The sequence below is a fragment of the Barbus barbus genome (assembly GCF_936440315.1).
Source record: "Barbus barbus genome assembly, chromosome: 7".
In the NCBI taxonomy this organism is placed as follows: domain Eukaryota; kingdom Metazoa; phylum Chordata; class Actinopteri; order Cypriniformes; family Cyprinidae; genus Barbus; species Barbus barbus.
Window position 1 is genome coordinate 12,847,915 of NC_136735.1, and position 23,170 is coordinate 12,871,084.

Below are 23,170 nucleotides of genomic sequence, written 5' to 3' on the forward strand. Positions count from 1 at the left end.
GATTACCTGCCTGAATAAAAGACCCAGGATGTTATATTTTCCTGAAACTGTATTAAGACGCACCTGTTACTGTGCGTTACCTGAAGGTTTAGTTATTATGATGAATGTCTCTCTGAAACCATTCAAGATCAGATTTAACTCGATAGGTCTCACGCAGAAATATCCGAGGCTAAATGTTTCGGTTCATTTCATACCAATGTTAAATAATAGCGAGTAATTACAAGCGGTGAATTGTGTATCTTCCTGTCAAGTTTGGTTTACAGCTGACTGAGTAAAATCCTGACTGATCCTGCAGGCTCTGTGATCGATAACCCTCCCAATATACTGTATTATCATCAGACACAACACCTTACTCACCAGTTTAACTGTAATTCAGTCCTCTGCAAACCAATAACCGTTACACCAAACCGATATGTTAAACCGCGACGAGAGAATTTATCCCAGTTAAACCCCAGTGCGGTGTGCTATTGTAGCTCGATCTGCTGATGAGATCCAGGCGGAGAGGTCGCACTGCAGCGCTGCTCAAGGCAAATGAGGATTTTCTGCTAACGTTATGCGTTTTCCTTCTGATTTCAGCATGATCCGGAATATTAGACAAAGAAAAAATTCACTGCGGGATGAACGATTGATTTTTTTTTTTAGAAGATTTTCGACGCTGTCAAGTCTTCCTGAATGTATCGGCAGTATTTAAAATGGCCAAACCGATGCTATAATCCGCCGCAACCTCATATCAACATAACCGTCGCTTTATTTAATACTAGGTCACTGAGCGACATTATTACCGTAGGTGCTTCAGTCGCAGCATCGATGGGAAGAGCGCTGCAGCCAATGAGCGATCAAAACATCATCCTGGCGGATGGAATGGACAAATCAGCTTCGTTCTTCTACTGATAATCCCGCCTACTCGTTCTTGCTGCAGGAGGGCGGGGCTTCCACCCGCACTGTGGCTTTCTGTTTAACCAGTGACCGTTGCGTGCGACGGTATACGTCATATAATTACATTTACATAAACCACTCAGGCTGCGCGAATGTTAAGTGACACTGCTGTGAACCAATGAGAAACAGCTCTAACCGAAGAGGCGGGACAACGTCGCTTAGGTCAGTAATCCAGCCCCTCCCCCGCATCCATCTGTCACTCAAGGGAGGCATATTGTAGCTAATGACGCACTTGTGAATACTAGGGCCATAAGTGTTTGAGGTCGATGTCCAGAACCAGCAAATTTGGTCAAACCTATAATCCACGTCGACGTGAAGATATTATAATGAATTCCAGTCAGACATGCAGGTTGATGGGGTGGAAAGGGATCTGACCTATTTCAGTGGTTGCCATAATTATCTGCCCCTAATTAATTTCATTCTCGAGAGGGGCTGTTGTAATTCCTGTATGCATATGTTACATATACATACTGTAAAAGCTATTTTAACAGCTAGAAGTGCAAAAACAATCTTAAATTGCAATTGTCAGAGTGATCGATAACATTTTTTTATATATATATATATAAATTTTGTTAATTAGGAAATATTGCAGCACACAGCACAGGGGATCTTTAGCCATAAAAGATGCTCTCGGAGCATTTCACAAACAAGTGGGTCAAGGTAGAATTATAATAAAGCATAAAACAGTGCATTTTTTTGTAGCATGTCCATTTTCAATTCCATATAAATAATTTTAAAAGCACCAGAAAAGTGATCATTATGAATCGATCGGTTTAACATTAATGCTTTTGCAAAATTGTTTGGCATCCATTTAAATATTTGAAGTTCACTGAATGATGCTAAAATATGGTCAGATAAGAACTTAACTAGGCCTTTTAACTTTCACTTTGCGGTTTAAGATAATAAGGTACTTATAAAATGTAAATGTAACACAAATGTATGCAAAAGTGACAGAATATACAAATAAGATTGAATAAATAAAAAAAAGCATATAAGGATATGTGTTGATATCGTTATGCAAACAGAACAGGTGCACAGAGAGTAAACCGTGACTCAACAGTAACTTTTGAGTATAAAATGTTTAATAAAATGTAGTGTAATAAACAACAAAGCAAACATATTAGAACATATCAAACACTACAAAAGTATTTCTTCTTTTCTCATCTTTCTGTCTTTTCTCCATCAGTTTTTCAAAGGGGATAGTCACGCCAGAGACTGAAACAGAGAAAGAAAATGAGCGTTATAGTGACAGGTTTCGGCTTGTTTTTGATCGTGTCTGCATGTGTAAAAGGGAGAGAGAGAATATGTGAGTGCATGTTAGTAATACCTCTGTGTGTACTCTGGGTCAGTGCTCTCCTTCAGTAAAATGTCTTTAATCTCCTGTGGGGGATTCAGCCCATGCAGTGCTGCCCTCTCCCATCTCTGCAGTCGACTGATCCCTAACACACACACACATGCACTATTACTATATGTTATTTTTATCTTGAAAAGAATTCAAGAGCTCAAAGTGACACGGCTGATAAATTTCAGGCTTTTATTGCTTTACAGACTACAGAAACCACAAAATATACTGACTTAAAGTTGCACATAGAGATTGGTTAATAAAATTAATAACACACCTGTGCATGGTCCGAACTTCCAGTCCTGATCAAACTTCCTCAGTTCTTGTAGATCTTTTTCTCTTTCACTCAGTTGTGGGGGCTCAGGCTCTGATAAGTTATAACATTGTTATAAATGCTGCTGCATCACTGCTGCATTTGCATGCTCCTCTAAATAATTTGCACAGTTTAGGAATATGATGACATATTGCAGATCTGCTTTCACTGAAATATGCACATACACAAACAGGAACAAACATCCTGTCCCACCTGCTATTGGCGGTGAAGGAGACTTGTCTCTCTTGCCCCCTCTCCTTGCCTTCTGTACAACCTTGAAGGTGTCAGTTATGAGCCCACGCTTAGGTGTCATATCTAAAATTAAAGGACAGTGAGTAACACTTTAGTTAACTTAAACTAACAATGTAAAAAATGATGTAGTTAACCGAAGTCATAGAGGTTTGCATCATGAGGATAAGTCAAGGACTCTAAATCATTCATCTTCAGCTCATTCATCAAGTATGTTGTAAATGCATAATGCATAACACTTGTGTTTTATACATTTTGCTAATAGGAAACATCGCACAGTATAGTATATATTTAGTCAAAGCAGCCTACAAAACAATTCATTTTTGTGTAGAGTTAAAAAAAATGCATTAAAATGACAAGCAAAGGCTATTTTTATTTATCGATCGATCGAAAATTGCACGTGCATCCCCTTACTTATATATTAGATTCACGGCATACCTGAATGCTGCTAGGATGTTGTCGTTCGATAAATTATTTGCCAATGTTGACAGCAGTCTTCAATAGTAAAGCCTTTTAATTAACTTTCGCTTTGTGGTTCGATCGTTTACAAAGCAGCCGGACATGGAAGAGGAAGGGTGGGGCTACGCACAGAGCGTGCTGGCGTCATGACGAACGCGTTACAATAAGCGCTGCGCCCCGCAAATCCACGCACACGGGACTCGGCCTGGATCCTCTCGCCGAATAACAGTAAAACTGATTCAAATATCTCACATATTTAATTTTCTATGCAATGAAAGTGTTCGAAATAAACTAGTCCTGTTAGAAATTTACTGTCAATTTAAAATGTGTCGTTCGTCACAAAAACAGAAAAACACTAGCCGCAATTGGATGCCAGAATATGGTAGCTTCGCTAGCTCCATTTATTTGTTCAGATTTAGAAAAAAACATTTGAAGTGCCTTTCCAAAATATTCAGATACGCAAAGACTAATTTTATAGCACAAAGCTTAAGGACATCAAAATCATCCTGCAGTAAAAAAAAAGAAAAGTGTGCCGCCTCAATGTCTGTTAGGAAATTTCTATAACTGACAACACTCTTGAAACGTTACCGAATTCATAAAGCCACATCTATATGAATACTGTATACTGTATATTTATGATTTTACCTCTACTGTCGCATCTTTTGAACGTCACAGGTCCACTCTGTCTGAGCTGGAGTGGCAGACATGAATGACACTCTGGAATTCAATGAAATTTATCAGGAGGTCAAGGGCTCCTGGGTGAGTAGATGCTGCAACAGTCCGCTGTCTAATCTGAGATGTCGTTCTTGAAAATGTCTGCCTGATGTCTCTCTACAGAACGATGGGCGTCTTCGCTTCAGTAAGCAGACAGTGGTGTATAAAAACAGTAAGACTGGGAAGGTGGACAGCATTCCGGTGCCTGAGCTCACTCAAGCCCAGTGGAGGAGAGTCTGTTTGGGTCACGGCATCAAGCTGTGCACCAGCACTGGAAACATCTACAAATATGATGGCTTCAAAGACACTGTGAGTCCGAGATACAAAATACATTCAATAAAAGTAGATCAGTTTGCTCCACGCTCCACTGTTTCATTCCACATCTTAAATTTTCCTCTCTCTTTTTATGTACAGGACCTCGAGAAGATCTCAGAGTACTTCAAAGCCAACTACAAAATGGAGCTGGTTGAGAAAGATATGTCTGTGAAGGGCTGGAATTGGGGCACTGCTAAATTTAATGGTCAGTGCTTTCCAGATGCAACACCATTTCTGAGATATTTACAGTATAACATTTTTTATAGTGACCTTAATTCAGGTGGATGAATGGTACAGTATTATAACTTTTACAGTATTAGACTTTGAAATTCTAGAATTAATTAGTGGTTGACTGATATATCACCATGATATATATCTGCTGATATTTAGACTAATAGATTAATACTTACAGTATTAGACACTGAAATTCTAGAAGTAATTAGTGGTTGACTGATATATCACCATGATATATATCTGCTGATATTTGGCACTTTTTTAATTATTGGCATTAACTGACAAGTTTTTCTTTTTGCCTGATAAGTTTCGCTTAAGTGCTCATTCTTAATTAATTTACTTTGTTTAACAGTTCTTAAGTTAACTAAATGATTTGTAATAGATTACTATTATATAGATTACAAGATTACTAATATATTATTACTATAATTACTAAAGTAATAATAGAAAGGCAAACACTATAGTTCTTCCTCATATACCAACTTAAAATCCTTGATTTCAAACTATTCTGTACTGTGTCATGTTTAGCGTGGGGAAAAAAAATCTTTATTTGTGAAATATTCTATAATAGGATTACAGAATCAAGCATAGCTAAGTATAAATCTTTTTAGTTTACAGGTTTTTTTTTTTTTTTTAATCTTTATTTTTAAATATTGAATAATTTCCCAATTATTTATTTCTAATTTAGTAAATATTATGTAGAGAAAAAATACAAATTTAATTACAGCACTTGGTATACATGCATTACTTGGAATCTTTAAATAAAACATTGTGATATCATTTATTAGCTTTATATCAACTATATATCAGCCACCCTGATTTCTAAAAGACTGTATTGCTCGACCACTAGAAATAATAAATCAATGCATAATAATTCATATAAATAATAGAAGACTGTTAATAGCTAACCAGCTTTGCATTTTCACTTGCAGGTTTCACTGCCATATTCAAGTATTAAACATTTTGTCCTTCTGTGGCTTTTCAGGGCCGTTGCTTTCTTTTGAGGTGAATGAGAGTCCTGCATTTGAGATTCCGCTCGCCAGTGTGTCCCAGTGTGCGACGGGAAAGAATGAGGTCACTATGGAGTTTCATCAGAATGATGACACAGAGGTATCCCTCATGGAGGTGCGCTTCTATGTCCCACCCACCACTGGGGATGAGGGTTCAGACCCTGTGGAGGTAAGTGTGCGTGCTCATGTGTATGCCACTACCTAACAGTCACCAACAGATGGCATAGTTTACAAAATAATAATCATAACATGCCTATAAAGCAGGGGTTTTCAAATTTTAGATGATCCCAAAATATGATCATCCTTGTGTGAGTGACACCCATTCTAAAATTAAGCTATACATTTTCTTGTAAAAAGACCCAATTGAATCTAATTTGATTTGAAAAAAATAATATTATAAATGTATAAAATATGATTTAGAAAATATTTAGTTTTTTTCTTATATTGCTTTTTATAGTACTGTACTGTTAGATGCATTATTTATTTATATATATTTTTTGTAATTTTTTTTAGTTATTTTTTATTTGATTTCTAAATTAATAATTTTTTTTATTTGCACGTTCAGTTTAATTAAATTTTTTAATGAGTGCTGTCAAATGATTAATCGCATCCAAAATAAAGTTTTTGTTTACATAATATATGGGTGTGTACTGTGTATATTTATTATGTATATATAAATACACACACATGCATGTATATATTTCGTAAATATATGTCATCTTTATATTTTAAATATATTCATATATAATATAACTTGTATGAATTTAAATATACATGCAAATACATGTAAATATTTTCAAAATATATATTGTATGTATGTGTATTTATATATACATAATAAATATACACAGTACACACAGATAGTATGTAAATAAAAACTTTTTTGGATGCGGTTAATCGTTTGCCAGTACTATTTTTAATAAAAAATTTTAAATGTACAGTTTTTCTCTAAACCTTTCCACAGACCTCAGTTACTGCCCTAAAGTAAAATCTTTGCATCCGTAAAGCCCACTTCAACTGAAAAATAATGAGGTCACAGTTCTCTTCTCTGCTTTTTTAGGCATTTGCTCAGAACATTCTGTCAAAGGCAGATGTCATTCAGGCTACAGGAGATGCTGTGTGTATCTTCAGAGAGTTGCAGTGCCTCACACCTAGGGGCAGGTACATATACATACACATAACATCACACCTTTTTTTTTCTTATTAAAATATTATGTGAACTAGCAAAGTTTAATGGTTTTTGCTCTCTGTAGGTACGATATCCGCATTTATCCGACATTCCTCCATCTGCATGGTAAGACATTTGACTACAAGATCCCATACACCACAGTGCTCCGCCTTTTCCTGTTGCCTCATAAGGACCAGCGGCAGATGTTCTTTGTGGTAAGTGCGGCATCATAGTCTGTTAAACAATCTCTTCTTTCTGTCTTAGCATTACAGGGCTTTGTCTTTTGCATTGATTTATTATTGTTGTGTACTAAATTTGAGAATTGTGCTGATATAAGAACTCTGTGTTAATAGCTGCAACCTCGTGTCTGTTTCAGATCAGTCTGGACCCGCCTATTAAACAAGGTCAAACCCGCTATCATTTTCTCATTCTTCTGTTTTCCAAGGACGAGGATATCAACCTTACTCTCAACATGAACGAGTGAGTGAGAGTGAGTGAATGAGGGACACTGAAGGATGTGAAGGATGTCGGAAATTAACTCTTTACATTTGCTGCCAAGACTAAAAGTAGAAAAGTAGCTTTCTTTCATTTCAGCAAGGTTAGTTCAGCAAATTAATTTAGAGCAAGAAGTCATTTAGCAGATGCATTTATCCTAAGCAACTTACCATACACTTATTACAGGGACAATCACCTTGGAGCAACGTGGGATTAAAGGAATATGTCACTCAAACTTATACCATTATTTGCACTCATTCTTCAAAGTGTGTTGCCATCCAGCAATACCGTTTTTATCTCTTGTGTTCTGCAGGGATGAGGTGGAGAGACGTTTTGAGGGGAAACTTCATAAAAACATGTCTGGCTCTCTCTATGAGATGGTCAGCAGAGTCATGAAGGCCCTGGTCAACAGAAAGATCACAGTGCCTGGAAATTTCCAAGGGTAAACACTGTAAAAATGTTTTAGTGAAAGAACATTAGATTTAAAAAAATCAACAATTACAAAAAAAAGCAACAATTGCAAAAATACTTTTTTGTAAGTTAAAAGTATAAATGACCTTAAATTATTTTAAACAAAACATTATATACCTACGTTTACATATTGTTAATATTATGTTTTTAAAGATTAAAGAGTATAAAAATACATAAATATAATACAAAATACACCAAAATGCTCTTTTGTAATGTCTGATACAATGCGATTGCTACAAATCTTCCTGATTTATTTTTTTAATAGTAATTTAAACAAAAGATTCAGATACACTGCCATTAAAAAGTTTGGGGTCAGTTATATTCAATATTTCAGTTTTTAAAAGTTTCTTATGCTCAACAAGTTTGTTTGATCAAAAATAAAATATTATGAAATACTATTACCATATAAAATAACTTTTCTATTTGAATATATTTTTAAATGTAATTTATTCCTGTGATGGCAAAGCTGAATTTTCAGCATCATTACTTCAGTCGTCATGATCCTAGATCCTAGAAATTAATCTAATCTGATTTGGTGCTCAAGAAAGATTTCTCGTTATTATCAATGTTGGGAACAGTTGTGCTGCTTAATGTTTGTTGAAACTATTATGTATTTTTCAGGATTATTTGATGAATAGAAAGGCACAATTTGAAGTAGAATTAATTTAAGTAACAATGTCTTTGCTGTCACATTTGATCAATTTAATGCATCCTTGCTGCATAAAAGTATGAATTTCTTTAAAAATTTTCAGAAATTAGTGTATATTTGAGCATTATGTAGTAGAACAAACAGTAATATCGATACAAATTCAGTGAAGCCTGTATTTTTGTGAAAACACCTTCCGATATTATTTTCTCTCCCTCTCTTTTCTCTAGTCACTCAGGTGCTCAGTGTATAACATGTTCATATAAGGCCAGTTCAGGGCTGTTGTATCCTCTGGAAAGAGGTTTCATCTATGTGCACAAGCCCCCAGTGCACCTGCGCTTTGAGGAGATCGCCTGCGTGAACTTTGCTCGTGGAACCACCACCACCCGCTCCTTTGATTTCGAGATCGAGACCAAGCAGGGAAATCAATACACCTTCAGCAGCATCGAGAGGTACCCATGAGCCTAATGTTAGTCTTGTCCAATTGTTGAGTTATATAGCTTTGTGGGAACTAGACCACAACAGTAATGAAAAGGCCAGTGTCCATATCCTCTTTAAGGCACTTCCTGCCATTATGTCCTTGAGCACTTACCCCCATCTGCCATGGAAAGTCTGAGCTTCCTCTTTGTGGTGTAAAAGTAAAAGTGCCCCTCTTTTAGTGACCTGACCCCTTCTACATTAGATATTAAGGGGAAAAAGAAATCAAAGCTTCTTTATTCACATTAAAGTATTTTAAGTTTAACACACATTATGACTGAATCGATACACCAAGGCATCAGTTAATCACATCACACTAATGTGTAAGAAACAACAAGTTGTCTGCAAAACTAAAAGGGATAGTCTCCCAAAAATTCTTTATTTACTCATTCTCATGTCATTCCAAACCTTTATGGCTTTCTGTTTTTTTCCATTTTGTCCAAGCAAAATTGGACCCCACTGACTTCCATTGCGTAGACAAGAAAAAAAAAACACTTGAGAATTCTTTAAAAATATCATATTTTGTGGTCCACTGAAGAAAGTAAGTCATACAGGTTTGAAAAGACATGAGGGTGAGTAAACAATGCCAGGTCATTGTTTTAACACACTTTTGCACACTACATTCTGGTATGTTGTTTTTGTAAAAAATGCTACACACAACTCATTATTCTAGCACATTTCTCATTGTAATCATACTGTGTTTCATATCTAATGAGCTACTATATAAAAACTCTCTAAAACGTTCACAAGTTCCCTATATAACATACTTAAGACAGTTATTCCATTACAAAATTGAATAGGGATGTCCACACTACAGCTGTAATGATAACAACACACAGGAACGATATTGATTGAATCACTTTCCTTTTTTCTTTCCAGCTTATGAACGAAAACATTGACAGCCAATCAGAATCCACCCAACTTTAAAGAGCTCAAGCATTTAAGATGGCAAAACCACAGGACAAACTTATAATAAACTTTAACTTTATCATCTATTGGTGTGAAAGCTAATATGTGACCCTGGAACACAAAACCAGTCATAAGGGTAAATTTTTTTGAAATTGAGATTTAGAAAAAAACCTCAAGGCTGAATAATTAACCTTTCCATTGATGTATGGTTTGATGTATAGGACAATATTAGGCCGAGATACAACTATTTGAAAATCTGGAATCTGAGGGTGCAAAAAATGTAAATAATCAGAAAATCACCTTTAAAATTGTCCAAATTAAGTCCTTATGCTTATTACTAATCAGAAATTAAGTTTTGATATATTTATGGTAGGAAATTTACAAAACGACTTCCTTTAATATCCTAATGATATTTTGGCATAAAAGAAACATTGATAATTTTGACCCATACAATGTATTGTTGGCTGTTGCTACAAATATACCCTGCTACTTATGACTGGTTTTGTGGTCCAGGGTCACATATAGTTATCGTTCTTGGTGTGAACAAGCTTTAACTCACTAAAAGAGTTTTTATCCTCTGTTTGTTTAATCTGCCTCCACCTTCTTCTTCAGGGAGGAATATGGGAAACTCTTTGACTTTGTCAATGCTAAGAAGTTAAGCATCAAGAACAGAGGCTTCAAAGAGGTACGTCTACAGCCCTTCTTGCTTCCTATCAAGCAGTACATAATATTCATCCACTTAGATATGTCCATAGACCCCTCACACAGTGGACGGACACTTATTTTACTCTTTGTGTTTGTGGTGTATGTCTGTATTGTGTTCATGTAGAAAAAGGTTGGTATTGCCCAGCAGTTTGATCTGGTGTTGGTGCTCCTATAACTTGCTTGCATGGTGTTTGTTTGCGTGTCTCAATCACAACCCGAGTGTCAAATGTGTTCTTTCTTATCTTTGATGGCTTAAAGCAGATGTCTCATCCACCAAAATGTGGAAAGGCTCACTGCTGGTTATGATTTGACCAGCTTAACTCTGTGTTCAGATCACACAGACTTTCATTAGGACCACAATAGTATTTTGTCTGAAATATGAATATAATTTTGTGGTCACTTTACGAGAAAACCTTTTGTATGCTAGGTAATTCTGTGTGCTATGAAGACAGCATTGCTTAAGGGAGTGCTTTTGAATGAGTTAACACTGATTGCTTGTATGAGTGAGTGTGTGTGTGTGTGTGAGAGAGAGAGAAAGGCTTGTGAGTATGAGAACATGATTGGGTTAGAAATCTTTTCCTTGGAGAGGGCTTTCCTGTGTCTGCTTTGTTACAAAAACTAACTTTGCAATGACATTTATATATAGCATTGATATTTTAATTTGTCCTCTGTCAGGGCATGAAAGGTAATGATAACATGTACAGTGACTCAGACGATGACCAGCATGATGCATACCTGGAGCGTATGAAAGAAGAGGGCAAGATCCGCGAGGAGGCCAATGACAGTGACGACTCGGAGGGCGAGAGTGGTGAGTGGCAGCTCTCTGAGCCAATCAGTCGGCAACTAAATATGATTTTGTGTTTAGATGGCAAGTGTAGACACAATAAACCAGTAGAAATTTGTCAATCTGTAGAGATTTTAGATTGCATGTATCTCAGTTGCGTTCATGTCATTTTATAATGCTGCATGCTCACATAAGTTGTGTTTTTAAGCCTTGCTATTTTAAATGCAACAAGTATATAAAATGGCACAATAAGACACAAAAGAAACTCAAATAGGTACTTCAGTTTCTGCAGTATTTATTCCTTTAGATTTAAATGAAAAACAACTTTATTTAAATTGTCTTTGTATTGTTACATTGATTTATGACTATTTACAGATACAATACAATACAATTTACATTTATGATTATTTACTATTCTTCTATAAGCTTGAGAACTTTTTACTTATGACTAGTATTGGTTTTGTTGTGATATCAATACTGGTGTTGAGAACTGTGCAATGTCAGTGGTATCTAAAATGTTAGTATCATAACAATCTTATTTCCAGCAACTATATTGTGAAGATATGTATTGTGAATTAATATTACTCATATTGTGACACAAAAGTTTGGCCATATCGTCCACACCCCTAGGTGCGGATGTTCAGATTTCATTAATGATAACTGATAGGAATATATTTTGTGTGAAACATTAACATTTTACTTTTTTTTTAGATGAGTCTTTTAATCCTGGAGAAGAAGATGATGAAATTGCAGAGGAGTAAGAGGATTTGTGTTGATATGGCACAGTTTTATGCAAAGGCAAAAGTTATTGTTACTATTTATTTCTCATACATGAGCAAACTCTTAAATGGTAGTATTAAACTTTGGTGTATAGTTCGTGCTGCATCGTTTAAAACCTCTTGATACATCAAATTGCATTGCTTGTTAAGGAGAGACTTGCGATTTTTGCCTGGCAAACATTACAAACTGGCAAAAAAACAAGTAGAAAACCACCCAGAACACCCTATCAATGACATTTGATACTAAAAACCACTCAGAACACCTTAACGTTGAGGCAGCAAGGGCGATTACACTTTCTTCAGAAAATGAACAAAATCTAGTTCAGACTCTTATTTAATGGTAAGGGTGATAAATCATTAAGTCATATTTGTGTGTCAGGTATGACAGTAAGGCCTCTGCCAGTGAAAGCAGCGCTGATGACGGGGACAGTGATGCTGATCGGAAGAAGAAACCAGCCAAGAAAGCTACATTTGTAAAAGAAAGAAAACCACGAAAGAAAGAGGTGAGAAGAGGGAAGGATAAAACATGTGGGTGACAGAGTTTGCACACTGGTTATTTACATTTATTTTAAGTACTTTTTTTTGTTTTACTCTCAAAATTCAGTGCTACTTGTGTGTTCTTGTATGTAGAAAAAGGTAAAGGACAGCAGCGCTCCCAAGAGGCCAATGAGTGCTTACATGCTCTGGCTGAATGCTAGCAGAGACCGTATTAAATCAGAGAACCCGGGTATCTCTATTACAGAAATCTCCAAAAAGGCTGGAGAAATGTGGAAACAACTTAGCAAAGAGAAGAAAGAGGTGAAATACACTCTCTACCACTGGCACACTCACTAGACTTTCCACAATATTAATGTTTTAGATTGTTCTAACTGTCTTGTTTCTCCTTCAGTCTCACTTTGAACTGGAACTGATATCTCGTTTTTCCACCAGGAGTGGGAAGCAAAAGCAGAGGTAGCAAAGAAAGAGTATGATCGAGCGATGAGAGCGTACAAGGAGAGTGGAGGAGGCTCCTCAGGCAGCTCAAAAAAGTACTCAAAATATTCACAACTTTGTCCTGTGCCTCACTTTGAATGGACATTTCATTTACTCACCATCATAATGTTCCAAAATATGATTTTAGCATTAAGTAACTGGCTATTTCTTACCATTTTCCCCACATTTCATTCCTGAAGGGAAAGGAAGAAGAAAGGAGGGAAGAATGAAGAAAAGAGGAAAAGGAAGTCAGGAGGTGGTAGAGAAAAAGAGAAGGAGCGAGCTACAGGCAACGACAGCTTTAAGAGTCGAGAGTTCATATCCAGTGAGGAGAGCTCATCAGAGTCAGAGAAAGGCAAGGGACGGAAGCGCAAGGTAAAACACTAACACACACTTAATTCGTTAACATAGTTACAGCATCAGTGTTTTCCATAGTATCTTTACTGGTGGGTAAATGTATAGGTGGCTGCTCAGAAAAAGATTACAGAGTGTTGAGTACATCACATCCTGAGAAGTTGGGCTGTCAAAATTGATCTATTTCCCAAATAACAGATTTTTCATTTTTTTATGCACTGATTGACTTCTCAGCAGTTCTCATTTTCAGTAGGGGAGGTCAGTTTTCATTTAGTTTGGTGAATTCTAACCTCCAAATTCATGTCACGACTGATGCAATGTCCAAAGAAATTTTGCATGCTCAAAGTCTCGTGTGACCACAGTTTAACAAGCAGTCATTTTTTTCCTTGACATGTTGCCTAGATCTTACTATATTGAATGTAAAATAAAACATAATGCAAAATTCTGTCCAAATTTAGATACACAACTAGGCAAAAGTTAGTATTACTATTTATTTCTCATACATGAACAAACTCTTAAATGTAGGTATTAAACTTTGGTTTGTAGTTTGTGCTGCATCGTTTAAAACCTCTTGATACTTCAAATCACATGGCTTGTTAAGGAGAGACTTTTGCCTGGCAGATGTTACAAACTGGCAAAAAAACATCTATTTAAACACCCAGAATACCCTATCTGTCAGTCATGTGCTCCTGTGTCTTGTGTTTTTCTCCCCATGTGCCTTCCTGTGACCTTGTTCCTTGGTTTCAGCTGTGATTGATTAATTTCCTCGTTTAGTTCCCAGTACTTAAGCCCTGTGTTTTCCTATGTCCAGTGTGAAATGTCTTCTAGATGTCTTTGAGTATTCCTAGATTGAATGTCCTCCTTTGTTTCTGAGTTGTTTTCTGTTGAGGTTGTTTTCGTTAAAAACCGTGTGAATTGAGCTACTCCTGTGTCTCCTCGTTCCATCGCTCCTTGAGAGTTTGTGACACTATCAATGACATTTCAGACGAAAACCCACTTAGAACACCTTAATGTTGAGGCAGCAAGCATGCTTACACTTTCACATTCAAATAAAAAATTCTAATTTTTGATTCTAGCCTTAATATGAAACACATATTTGTGTGTAGTTTTTACAATTGATACATCCAGAATTTTTGACACTTTTTGACTGTTGATCATTTGATTTTCCTTATTTAGTTTTAATCTTATACAAGCATGTATTAGGAAAAATGTATTAATTGCCTCCCTGTCACTCTCTGTTCGTGCTGGTTTTTTTATGCAGGGGTCAGATGATGAAGAGGAAGTGGTCAGCACACCACCTAGCTCTGAAGAGTCTGGTTCAGACTAAAAGACACTATTGACAGACACATTAAAAGGGGAGTGGAAGAAAACACAATTTCCCTTTCATCATTATAGCGTACATGACCTGATGAAATCCTGATACATATTACATACAGCATAACATCTTTAAGTTTTAAGTCACTATCTTTTCAGTGAATCGGCTAATCCAGTTCACAAAATAGGTCTGAATGTTTCATTCTTGAATCAGCCAATTTTTATGGTAGCAATGGTTGCTTTTTAATTCTTTTCTGAAGGTTTTATGCTTCATTCCCTATTCATTTCAATTGCGTAGAAAAGAGTTTTGGAACAAAACATGGGTGATCTATTTCTTTAAAATAATGTGTATTTTATGTTGTCCTGGCCTTGTTCAGATACCTGCTTGTACATAGATATTTTACAGTGCTGATTTCCAAACACAACAGGAACCGTATCTTTGACAGCTATTGACCTTGCTCTATATGTATTCGCATTTGAATAACAAGTTATGAAAAAAATTACTTTTTTACATTTGTATTCATAAATTGAGTTTGATCTGAGCTCACCATTTATTTTATACAGTATTTTGTTCACACATTGCTAATTGTACACGTTCCTTGTAATTGTTGTAACACTACATTTTCAAATTTCATTGTTTCTAAGAAATTATTCAACAAATTAAAATGAATGATTAATTTGTGACTCAAGTGAATATTCATCATGTCATGAAAACAGCAACTCAATATTTCACAACTCTAACTTGTTCTCATGCTCATCAGTCCTCCTCTGGAATGTAAGCGGAAATGTGGTGTGGTTTTTAAGTTAATGTGGTTTCATCAACAGTAAAAGGATTTAAGCATAGTAAAAAGCCAACAAACCCAACAACTGAGTGTCTTGTTTTAGCTAATGGATGTGGAAAGTTCTGGAAAGTGACATCCTTTAACTTTCAGCTGTTAAGCATAAGAATTACAAAGCGAATATCAGCTCAAGCACAATGTTATAATGTTCACACGTTCTTTTCTGATGTTATGAAGAAAAAAAGAAATGTCCTAATGGTCAGTCCCATTAGGCCACTACATAGGGCGCCATTTCGTCCTTACTTGGCGTAAATTTACGAAGCTCTGCTCGTCGTGGCCCGACCCCCATTAAATCATTGCATTTTTTTCTACAGTTATGGCGTGTGTTGTATTTTCTGAGAATGAAAGGTATGGATGCGACAGGCAGTCACTCAAACACTAAATCGTTTGAGGTGGTGACTCACTTCGTAAAGAACTAAACAAAACAGTAAGAACTCTGGAAGAAGTGAATATTAACCTACGATAAAAACAACGCACAGAAAAAAACATAGAACGTGCACAAGCACGTGCAGCTTGTGAACGACTCTGCTGCAGGTAAAGATTTTCTGAACCCGTTCAAAACACTAAACGTAGGGGGTGCGTCTCTCGTCAAAGATTACATTTATATTTACATTACATGTATTGATTTTCCAGACACCACCTTCTTCCAAATCAACTTACAGTGTCAATATAGTACAGTTTACAAGTGTTCCCTGGCCTTGGAAGCCCTGATCTTGGCTTTGCTAATATCAGCTAGTTTTTTGTTTGTTTTTTGTTATTATTAATTTTATCATTATTACACTTTTTAATAACTCATTTGCACTTTGTAGAGAAATGTTAAAAGTAGAACCATTTTTTATGGTGAGGTTAAAAAGGGAGAGAAAAATGATTACCATTATTATTGTCTTTGCTGCTGTTATTGTTATCCCTTAATTAGGATGCATTCCTCACCTTAGACTACCATTATTATATCTATGCTGTTCAAATATTCCATAAAATATTCCTTTGGGCTCTACGTCCTTCTTAGTGTTAATTTTCCAATCAATTTGATGTCTTCCTATTTGTGGTATATGCAATATCTCTCCCCTCCTTTTATTTCCCGCTGCTCCCATTTCCCTTTAGTCTGCTTTTTTTGTGTCACTCCCCCTATTCGTATCTGTTGCGTTTCTGTGGATTTTGTCTCTCTCTCAATCATGCCTCTCAAACCACTTTGCTCATTATTGCATTTGGCGCATTGATGACTTTGTTCGCCAATTTGTATTGAGTCCCATCCATTTCCTCACTCTCTCCTCAGTCTCTTTCTCTCTCCCCCCTTTTCACTCTGTTCCCTCCCTTCATCTCAAGATCCTGTTTCAAGACAATCGAATCATCATGAGACATCTAACACTCAACATTATCCTTGACTGATAGACATCTTCAAATACTCCAGCAGTACTTGAGCTTAGCCCCACTCTGCAGTCTCTCATTTGATTTGGTCCTCTGTCATGCGTTACTCCTGCTTTGTGTGTGTTTTTGCGGGGAAGCGAGTCCCGGATGTATTGTACTTCTAGAGTGAGTTAACCACAGGTTAATGGTTGCTCTCTTGGCCATGTCAAGAAATGGTATCTCTCAGTTGTAGTTAAAGTGAGTGTATGTGTTAGTGCTTGTTGTGGGATGGATCCTAATCGCATTTTTTCCATTTGGTTAATTGGTATCAGAGTTAATAACATTCTCGTCCAGCTCTTTGTAAAAGAACAGCTTGACGTTTCAGTGTTAGAAGGTATTTGTTCCTCTGATATATATATATATATATGTATAAATGTAAAATAAAAAATAAAATATTTTAACTTGATATGTTCATTAAAGTTGATATCTGCTTTCTGTCTTTGATTAATACACTATTCAATTTTTATTCAGCGAGGATACATTAATCAAAAGATTTTTTATGCATTTTTTTTTTCAAATAAATATTCTTTTAAACTTTCTATTCATCAAAGAATTCTTTAAAGGAATTCAACGCAGGAATAAATTTAATTTTAAAATATATTTTTAAAAAACTTTATTTTAAATTGTAATATTTTTCTAGATATTAATAATTGGTGAGCATAAGGGACGTCTTTGAAAAATATTAAAATATATTGCCCCCAAACTTTTGAATGGTAAACGAGAAAAGGGTTAATTAAAAATACATAATATCAGTCAAATTAATACTGATATTATTGCTAATAATTCTAAATATTATTATAAATGAATGCAGCTAACATTATTACTGATAATACTATTACTTGGTAAGAAAGCATCTGATTAGAGTGTAACATGTAAATTTTATATATGAAGAAAGGATTGAATTACTGAAGGAGGAAGAATGAGGAAAGAGGGAGGAGAAGGGGAGGGACTAAGAGGAAGAGAGGGGGGTCTTCTATGAAAGCATCTTCTCTCAAGATGTGGAGACTTTTTATCAGGCAAACAAATAAGGAAGATTATTGAAGAGATTTTTGACTTTTATTGACAATCCATGGGTTTTCGATTATAAAAAAAGCAGGATCAAGCATTTGGACGGATATATCCGAAGCATCTACACTATATTCCTACCTAAACATTCACACAAATACATTGATACACGCGGAGTGGGATTTTTGTGAACGCAGCAGTGTACTGGAAAAATGTGGAGCTGTATAACAGATTTCTTTACCTATGAGACGACCAAGTCCGTGGTGGTTAAGAGCTGGACTATTGGCATCATAAACCGTGTCGTCCAACTCCTCATCATCACATACTTCGTTGGGTGAGTTGTTTTTTGAGACAGTGTTTTACAATGTCAGTGGAACAGATAGATTTAAGATTGTGCCCAAACAAATACAAAATCTAACTGGTTTCTGTTTAAAAACATAGTAAAGTGAAATATACTATAGTAAATTTGATTAATCATTGCTAGACAATTAAACGGCTTGTGTTTAGTCTTTTTGTTTTAATATAATTGATGTAAAGTACTTTAAGAGGTAATTGGATGGTAGTAGGAATCATCTTTTTGATCTTGCTAAAAAAGTGTTTGGACAGCATAAGTAACTCTTTTTTTGTATTTTGTAATATTTGTGAGTGTTACATTAAAGAAAGTAATTAAATCACTCTCTATATCTTTTCCCCCACCCTTTGTCTATTTCCACCCTACCCGACCTCCCTCAGCTGGGTGTTTTTGTATGAGAAAGCATATCAAGTGAGAGACACCGCTATCGAATCATCAGTCATGACTAAAGTGAAAGGGTTTGGAGAGTATAACAACCGGATCATGGATGTCGCCGATTATGTCACACCTACTCAAGTAAATCTCAAGCAATTTTAAAATATTTAGAGGCGTATATATACTTAAAAAATTAAAAAAAAGTATATATACAGTATACTTTAATACAGTACATATACATATACTGTATACTACATATAATCTATGTTTGTTTATATAACATCACATTGTTTGATGACAGAATTGTCATGAAAAGATAATTAAGTATAAAAAAAAAATCTCCCTTTGGAGACATTTGAGGATGTTCTAATTTGGAAATTCTGTTCATAAATGTAGCAAATACTTTGTACTATTTGAAATTCAAATGTCTTTATTTTATAGTCTGTCTTTTTTATGTAAGTAACACGTGTGTGTGTGTGTGTGTGTGTGTGTGTATGTGTGTGCACGTGCCAGGGGGCGTCAGTGTTCTGCGTTATCACTAAGCTCATCACCACAGAAAATCAAGTTCAAGGACACTGTCCAGAGGTGAGTGAGGACACTGAAATCTGTCAAGATTAATGTATATGAATCTGATTGATTCTTGTCTGTGTGTGTTCATGTGTTTGTAACTCTTCAGAGCGAGTTGAAATTCAAATGTGAGAGTGACAGTACTTGTAAGAAGCTGATGTCAAAACCATCTAGCAATGGTAAGATTTTTCTTTTATCTTCTCTGAGTTTATTGAAAGAGCAAATCGTTAGGAATCATAGCATTTTTACAATAAAAAATACACTTGTGAATTATTTTGAGTTTAATCTTAGTGTTTCATTGTCTTGTGATCCTGAAATTGTCAAGGAAAACCGATTAAACCTAGTAACATCATAAAAATATCAGTTGATTAAAACTTGACCCCCTTCATTTGTGCAGAGCTCAAAATCATCACAGTAAGGTCTATATTCGGGGTGTCCAATCCTGCTCCTGAAGGGCCAACATCCTGTAGAGTTTAGCTCAGACCAGCTCCAACACACTTGCCTGGAAGTTTCTAGTAGCTGTGGACCAATTCAGAGGCTGCATCCTTTAAAGCATGCAGACTTCAAAGACTATGCCTTTTTTAGTCTGAGAATAAAATATGTTCACTTTGGTCCATTTATGTTCATAATATAAACTATTAACTATATATAAACGAAAGCTTTAAAGTTGCTGTTTTTTAAACCCAATACTTAATTTAAAAGTGTAATCCGGCATTTTCTTTCTTTTTTATTTAAAGCTTTTTTTGGGGGGCGTTTTTGCATTTTTACACAGTAGAGATATTACAGGAAGTGAGTGGGTGAGAGAGGGGGGGTGGGAACGGGAGGCGGGATTTGATCTCAGGACACCCAAAGTGCAACTGCGACCACAAGGCTATTGGTGCCGATGAATCTGGCATTTTCTCCCCAACAAAACAAAAAAAATCCTATCGTGCACAATGAACCATGGGATAGTCTGGATCACAAAGGATTCATCTGTTGTATTTCGGGCAATGAATTCCCTTTCGGCAATGAAGGATACAACAGATGAATCCTTTGTTGCCCAGACTATCCCACGGTTCGTTCGCATTGGTGACGAAAGCAGCCATCAAAGGATTAGGACATATGCAGTGAGTCTGAAGACCTTGATTAGCTGGTTCAGGTGGGTTTAGGGTTGGAGCTAAATTCTGCAGGACTCTGGCCCTCCAGGAGCAGGTTTGAACAGCCCTGGTCTGTATGTTATGTTCATTTGCATTGGCTGTCTCAAGGGTTGCTGACAGGACGATGTGTGAACTTCAGTGCTACCCACAAAACCTGTGAGATCAAAGGATGGTGTCCTGCAGAGATTGATGAAGTTCAACCGTGAGTCTGCTTGTAAATGAACAAATGAATAGATGTGTAAATGGTTGAATAAAAGGACTGATGAAGTTTTTTCTTACTCAGAAACCCCATGATGGAGGTGGAGAACTTTACCATTTTCATCAAGAACAGCATTCGATTCCCACGTTTTAACTTCACAAAGTAATGCCAATTAAACACAAAGACATTGTTTCATAATATCTGCATTTCTGATGTTTTTTATTAAATATTAATACTTTTCCTTTCAGGGGAAACTTTTTGCCTAACATCAATAGTTCCTACATAAAGCAGTGTAATTTTGACTTTGAGAGTAACATGTATTGTCCAATATTCAAAGTGGGGGATGTGATCCGATTTGCACAACAGGACTTTACTACTCTTGCTAAAAAAGTGAGTGTTATTTTAATTATTTTTATATTTTGCTTCTTTTTTTTGTTAATTTCCACCCTTGCTTTCTTACTGTTATTTATTTATTTATTTATTATTTCTTTACAACAATTCTATAAATAAGTTTGATAAACACAAGTAACTTACAAGTAATTTGGCCAGTTAGTTCATAATACTGACTTCCACCTCTGGAAATAGTTTAAAAGACGACAAAGAAATACCTGCTGTATTAAATAACTGTTTTATAAAAGTATCTAATATGTGTTGTATAAAACTCAGCTTTTTCTCTCAAAAAATTGCATTATCTTTATTTCTCCTTAAGTGCAAAGTCAAATTGGATTTGTTTAAGGTATCTCTCTCTCTTTCTCTCTCTCAGGGGGGAGTGATAGGGATAAAAATAGCGTGGGTGTGTGATTTGGACAAGGCAGATGATGAGTGCAAGCCGGCCTACTCCTTCACTCGCCTGGACGCCATGTCAGAGAAGACCACCGTGTCTCCAGGATACAACTTCAGGTTCTGGAAGCTTTTGTTTCCACCTTAAAGTTGAATGAAGAATGCTGCAGTCTGCAAACGCTTTATCTTTATCACAAACCTAATTCCTGATGTTCATAGTTTGTTACTTGCCAAATTTTTTGAGTGACCCCCATACTATAAAATATAACAAAAAGGCACCAAATCATTCAAAGTGAACATATTGGATAATCCTTGTTGAAATCCTTATTTGTTCTTAGGTACGCAAAGTATTTTAAAATGGAGAATGGGACCGAGTATCGCACTCTGCTGAAAGCCTACGCCATCAGATTTGATGTGCTGGTTAATGGAGATGTGAGTTCATATTAACATGTTTGTGTATTTTCAGTGCAAGTGTGAGCATAATTGCTCATTACATCTTCTCTTTAAAGGCAGGAAAATTTGACATGATCCCAACTCTAATCAACATGGTTGCCGCCTTCACCTCTGTTGGCGTGGTATGCGTCTTCATTACTAGATTTTGTGCATGAACAGTTTTTGCTAAATCCAATCCAAATATATATATATATATTAGTTTAACTTATTCAGTGTACTTACATTTTCGGCATACAAAATTCTTGTATGCCAAAGCAAAAAAACTTTAAAGCAAAGCAAAAATGATAGTAGAGTCTAAGAAAAGAATATGTGTCAGTCCTGGCCTGTCCTGCCTGTTACTAAGCACAACACAGTTCTGACCAGTGTAAGCATGTAATAACTCAAATAATGAAAATATGTTAAATCATCTGAAATGTGACTCAAGTGAGAAGTGAGCAAACAGCCGGACTGGCCCCAGGTTTTCAGGAAAGATCGATCAGTATAGACATAATTTACTTGCATAATGGAGACACTTTATAGAAACCAGGTAATGTCTCAGAGAACCACATGCTAGTTCTTTGATTAATATACTGTATTTTTATCTTTTTATATAACTATAACTTAGTTTTACCTCCATCCTCATCTTGAACATCATTAAAGTACATTTGGAGATGCATAAATTTTTTCTTTTTGTTTTGATAATATTTTTAAAGCATTAGCATGCATTTCCAAGAAAGCATGACATTAATGGATGCATGCAAAAGTTTTATCATTGTTGTTCTGAAATTATTCACAATAGAAAATAATTCATATTTGTTAACATTATGGGAAGATTAAATATCAGAATATAAGAACTCATTTCAGTGGACAAAACTGTCACTTTTTCTTAATGTTTTTTTTAGGGTACAGTGCTTTGTGACATCATTCTGCTGAACTTCTTGAAAGGAGCTGACCAATACAAGGCCAAGAAATTTGAAGAGGTTTGCATTTTGCGAGAAAGTCGACAAAAGCATTACATCTATCTAGTTAGGATGAAAATGAAAATAATCTTTGCCTGTCTGTTTGTAGGTATCTGATTCACATATTCAGAGCAGTAATTCATTGTACAAGACCAGAGACCACAGCCAGAATTCAATCAAAACTGATGAGAAGTTCTCCAATGACTCTGGAGCATTTTCCATTGAACGTTATAGTTAATAGTGCTGATCACAGCACTTCGGGAAGAATTGGGGGGGGGGATCACAGTTTTTCATTAATTGCACTTCATACGAGTAATAATTGATATTGTTTTTTCCACTAAACCTAGACCCTTCCACATAGAACAGTCTAGACCAATACACTAACATTATAAATAAATAAATATTTAGCTTCCATAAGCTATCAATTTCTGAAGCTGAACTCCCCCCTAATTTTACATTTGCCTTAAACATAAGGA

General features: G+C 35.7%; 4 protein-coding genes across 6 annotated transcripts in view; 2 read left to right on the forward strand and 2 right to left on the reverse strand.

Annotated features, from left to right (window-relative positions):
- The window catches only part of LOC306872024 (sarcoplasmic/endoplasmic reticulum calcium ATPase 2), a 31,909-nt gene extending 31,005 nt beyond the window's left edge, over nt 1-904 (reverse strand). Inside the window, exon 1 of one of the 2 annotated variants that reach the window (XM_079420340.1) lies at nt 783-904. The gene's annotated coding sequence lies outside the window, so the exon portion shown is untranslated. Of the gene's footprint in view, nt 1-357 lie in introns of both variants that reach the window. The other variant, XM_079420339.1, reaches the window with a different exon arrangement.
- Nucleotides 905-2,002: 1,098 nt separating this feature from the next.
- pold4 (DNA polymerase delta 4, accessory subunit) lies at nt 2,003-3,423 on the reverse strand. Its single transcript, XM_079422098.1, has 5 exons — nt 3,279-3,423; nt 2,805-2,906; nt 2,556-2,645; nt 2,264-2,375; nt 2,003-2,151 (listed from the first exon to the last, which is right to left on the reverse strand). The coding sequence occupies exons 2-5, from the start codon at nt 2,902-2,904 to the stop codon at nt 2,127-2,129; spliced, it is 327 nt and encodes a 108-aa protein (XP_079278224.1). The 5' UTR covers nt 2,905-2,906; nt 3,279-3,423; the 3' UTR covers nt 2,003-2,126.
- A 6-nt stretch (nt 3,424-3,429) lies between these two features.
- LOC306873080 (FACT complex subunit SSRP1-like) lies at nt 3,430-15,801 on the forward strand. 2 transcript variants are annotated; one of them, XR_013784454.1, is made up of 18 exons: nt 3,430-3,527; nt 3,975-4,058; nt 4,137-4,322; nt 4,428-4,533; nt 5,548-5,741; nt 6,633-6,733; nt 6,826-6,955; nt 7,117-7,220; nt 7,549-7,677; nt 8,583-8,804; nt 10,351-10,423; nt 11,119-11,251; nt 11,939-11,984; nt 12,386-12,509; nt 12,637-12,804; nt 12,896-13,034; nt 13,179-13,353; nt 14,594-15,801. XR_013784454.1 is itself a non-coding variant. In XM_079422097.1 (18 exons), the coding sequence occupies exons 2-18, from the start codon at nt 4,005-4,007 to the stop codon at nt 14,657-14,659; spliced, it is 2,109 nt and encodes a 702-aa protein (XP_079278223.1). In that variant the 5' UTR covers nt 3,430-3,527; nt 3,975-4,004; the 3' UTR covers nt 14,660-15,801. The 2 variants fall into 2 exon arrangements, 1 of the variants encoding a protein (XP_079278223.1); XM_079422097.1 differs by having other exon boundaries at nt 12,937-13,034.
- A 2,293-nt stretch (nt 15,802-18,094) lies between these two features.
- On the forward strand, nt 18,095-22,932 carry LOC306872238 (P2X purinoceptor 3-like; the record flags this gene model as incomplete). Its single annotated transcript, XM_079420732.1, has 12 exons — nt 18,095-18,228; nt 18,627-18,762; nt 19,135-19,206; nt 19,298-19,367; nt 20,433-20,526; nt 20,608-20,685; nt 20,772-20,913; nt 21,287-21,423; nt 21,642-21,735; nt 21,813-21,878; nt 22,638-22,715; nt 22,804-22,932. The coding sequence occupies exons 1-12, from the start codon at nt 18,107-18,109 to the stop codon at nt 22,930-22,932; spliced, it is 1,218 nt and encodes a 405-aa protein (XP_079276858.1). The 5' UTR covers nt 18,095-18,106.
- Between the last annotated feature and the right edge of the window lie 238 nt (nt 22,933-23,170).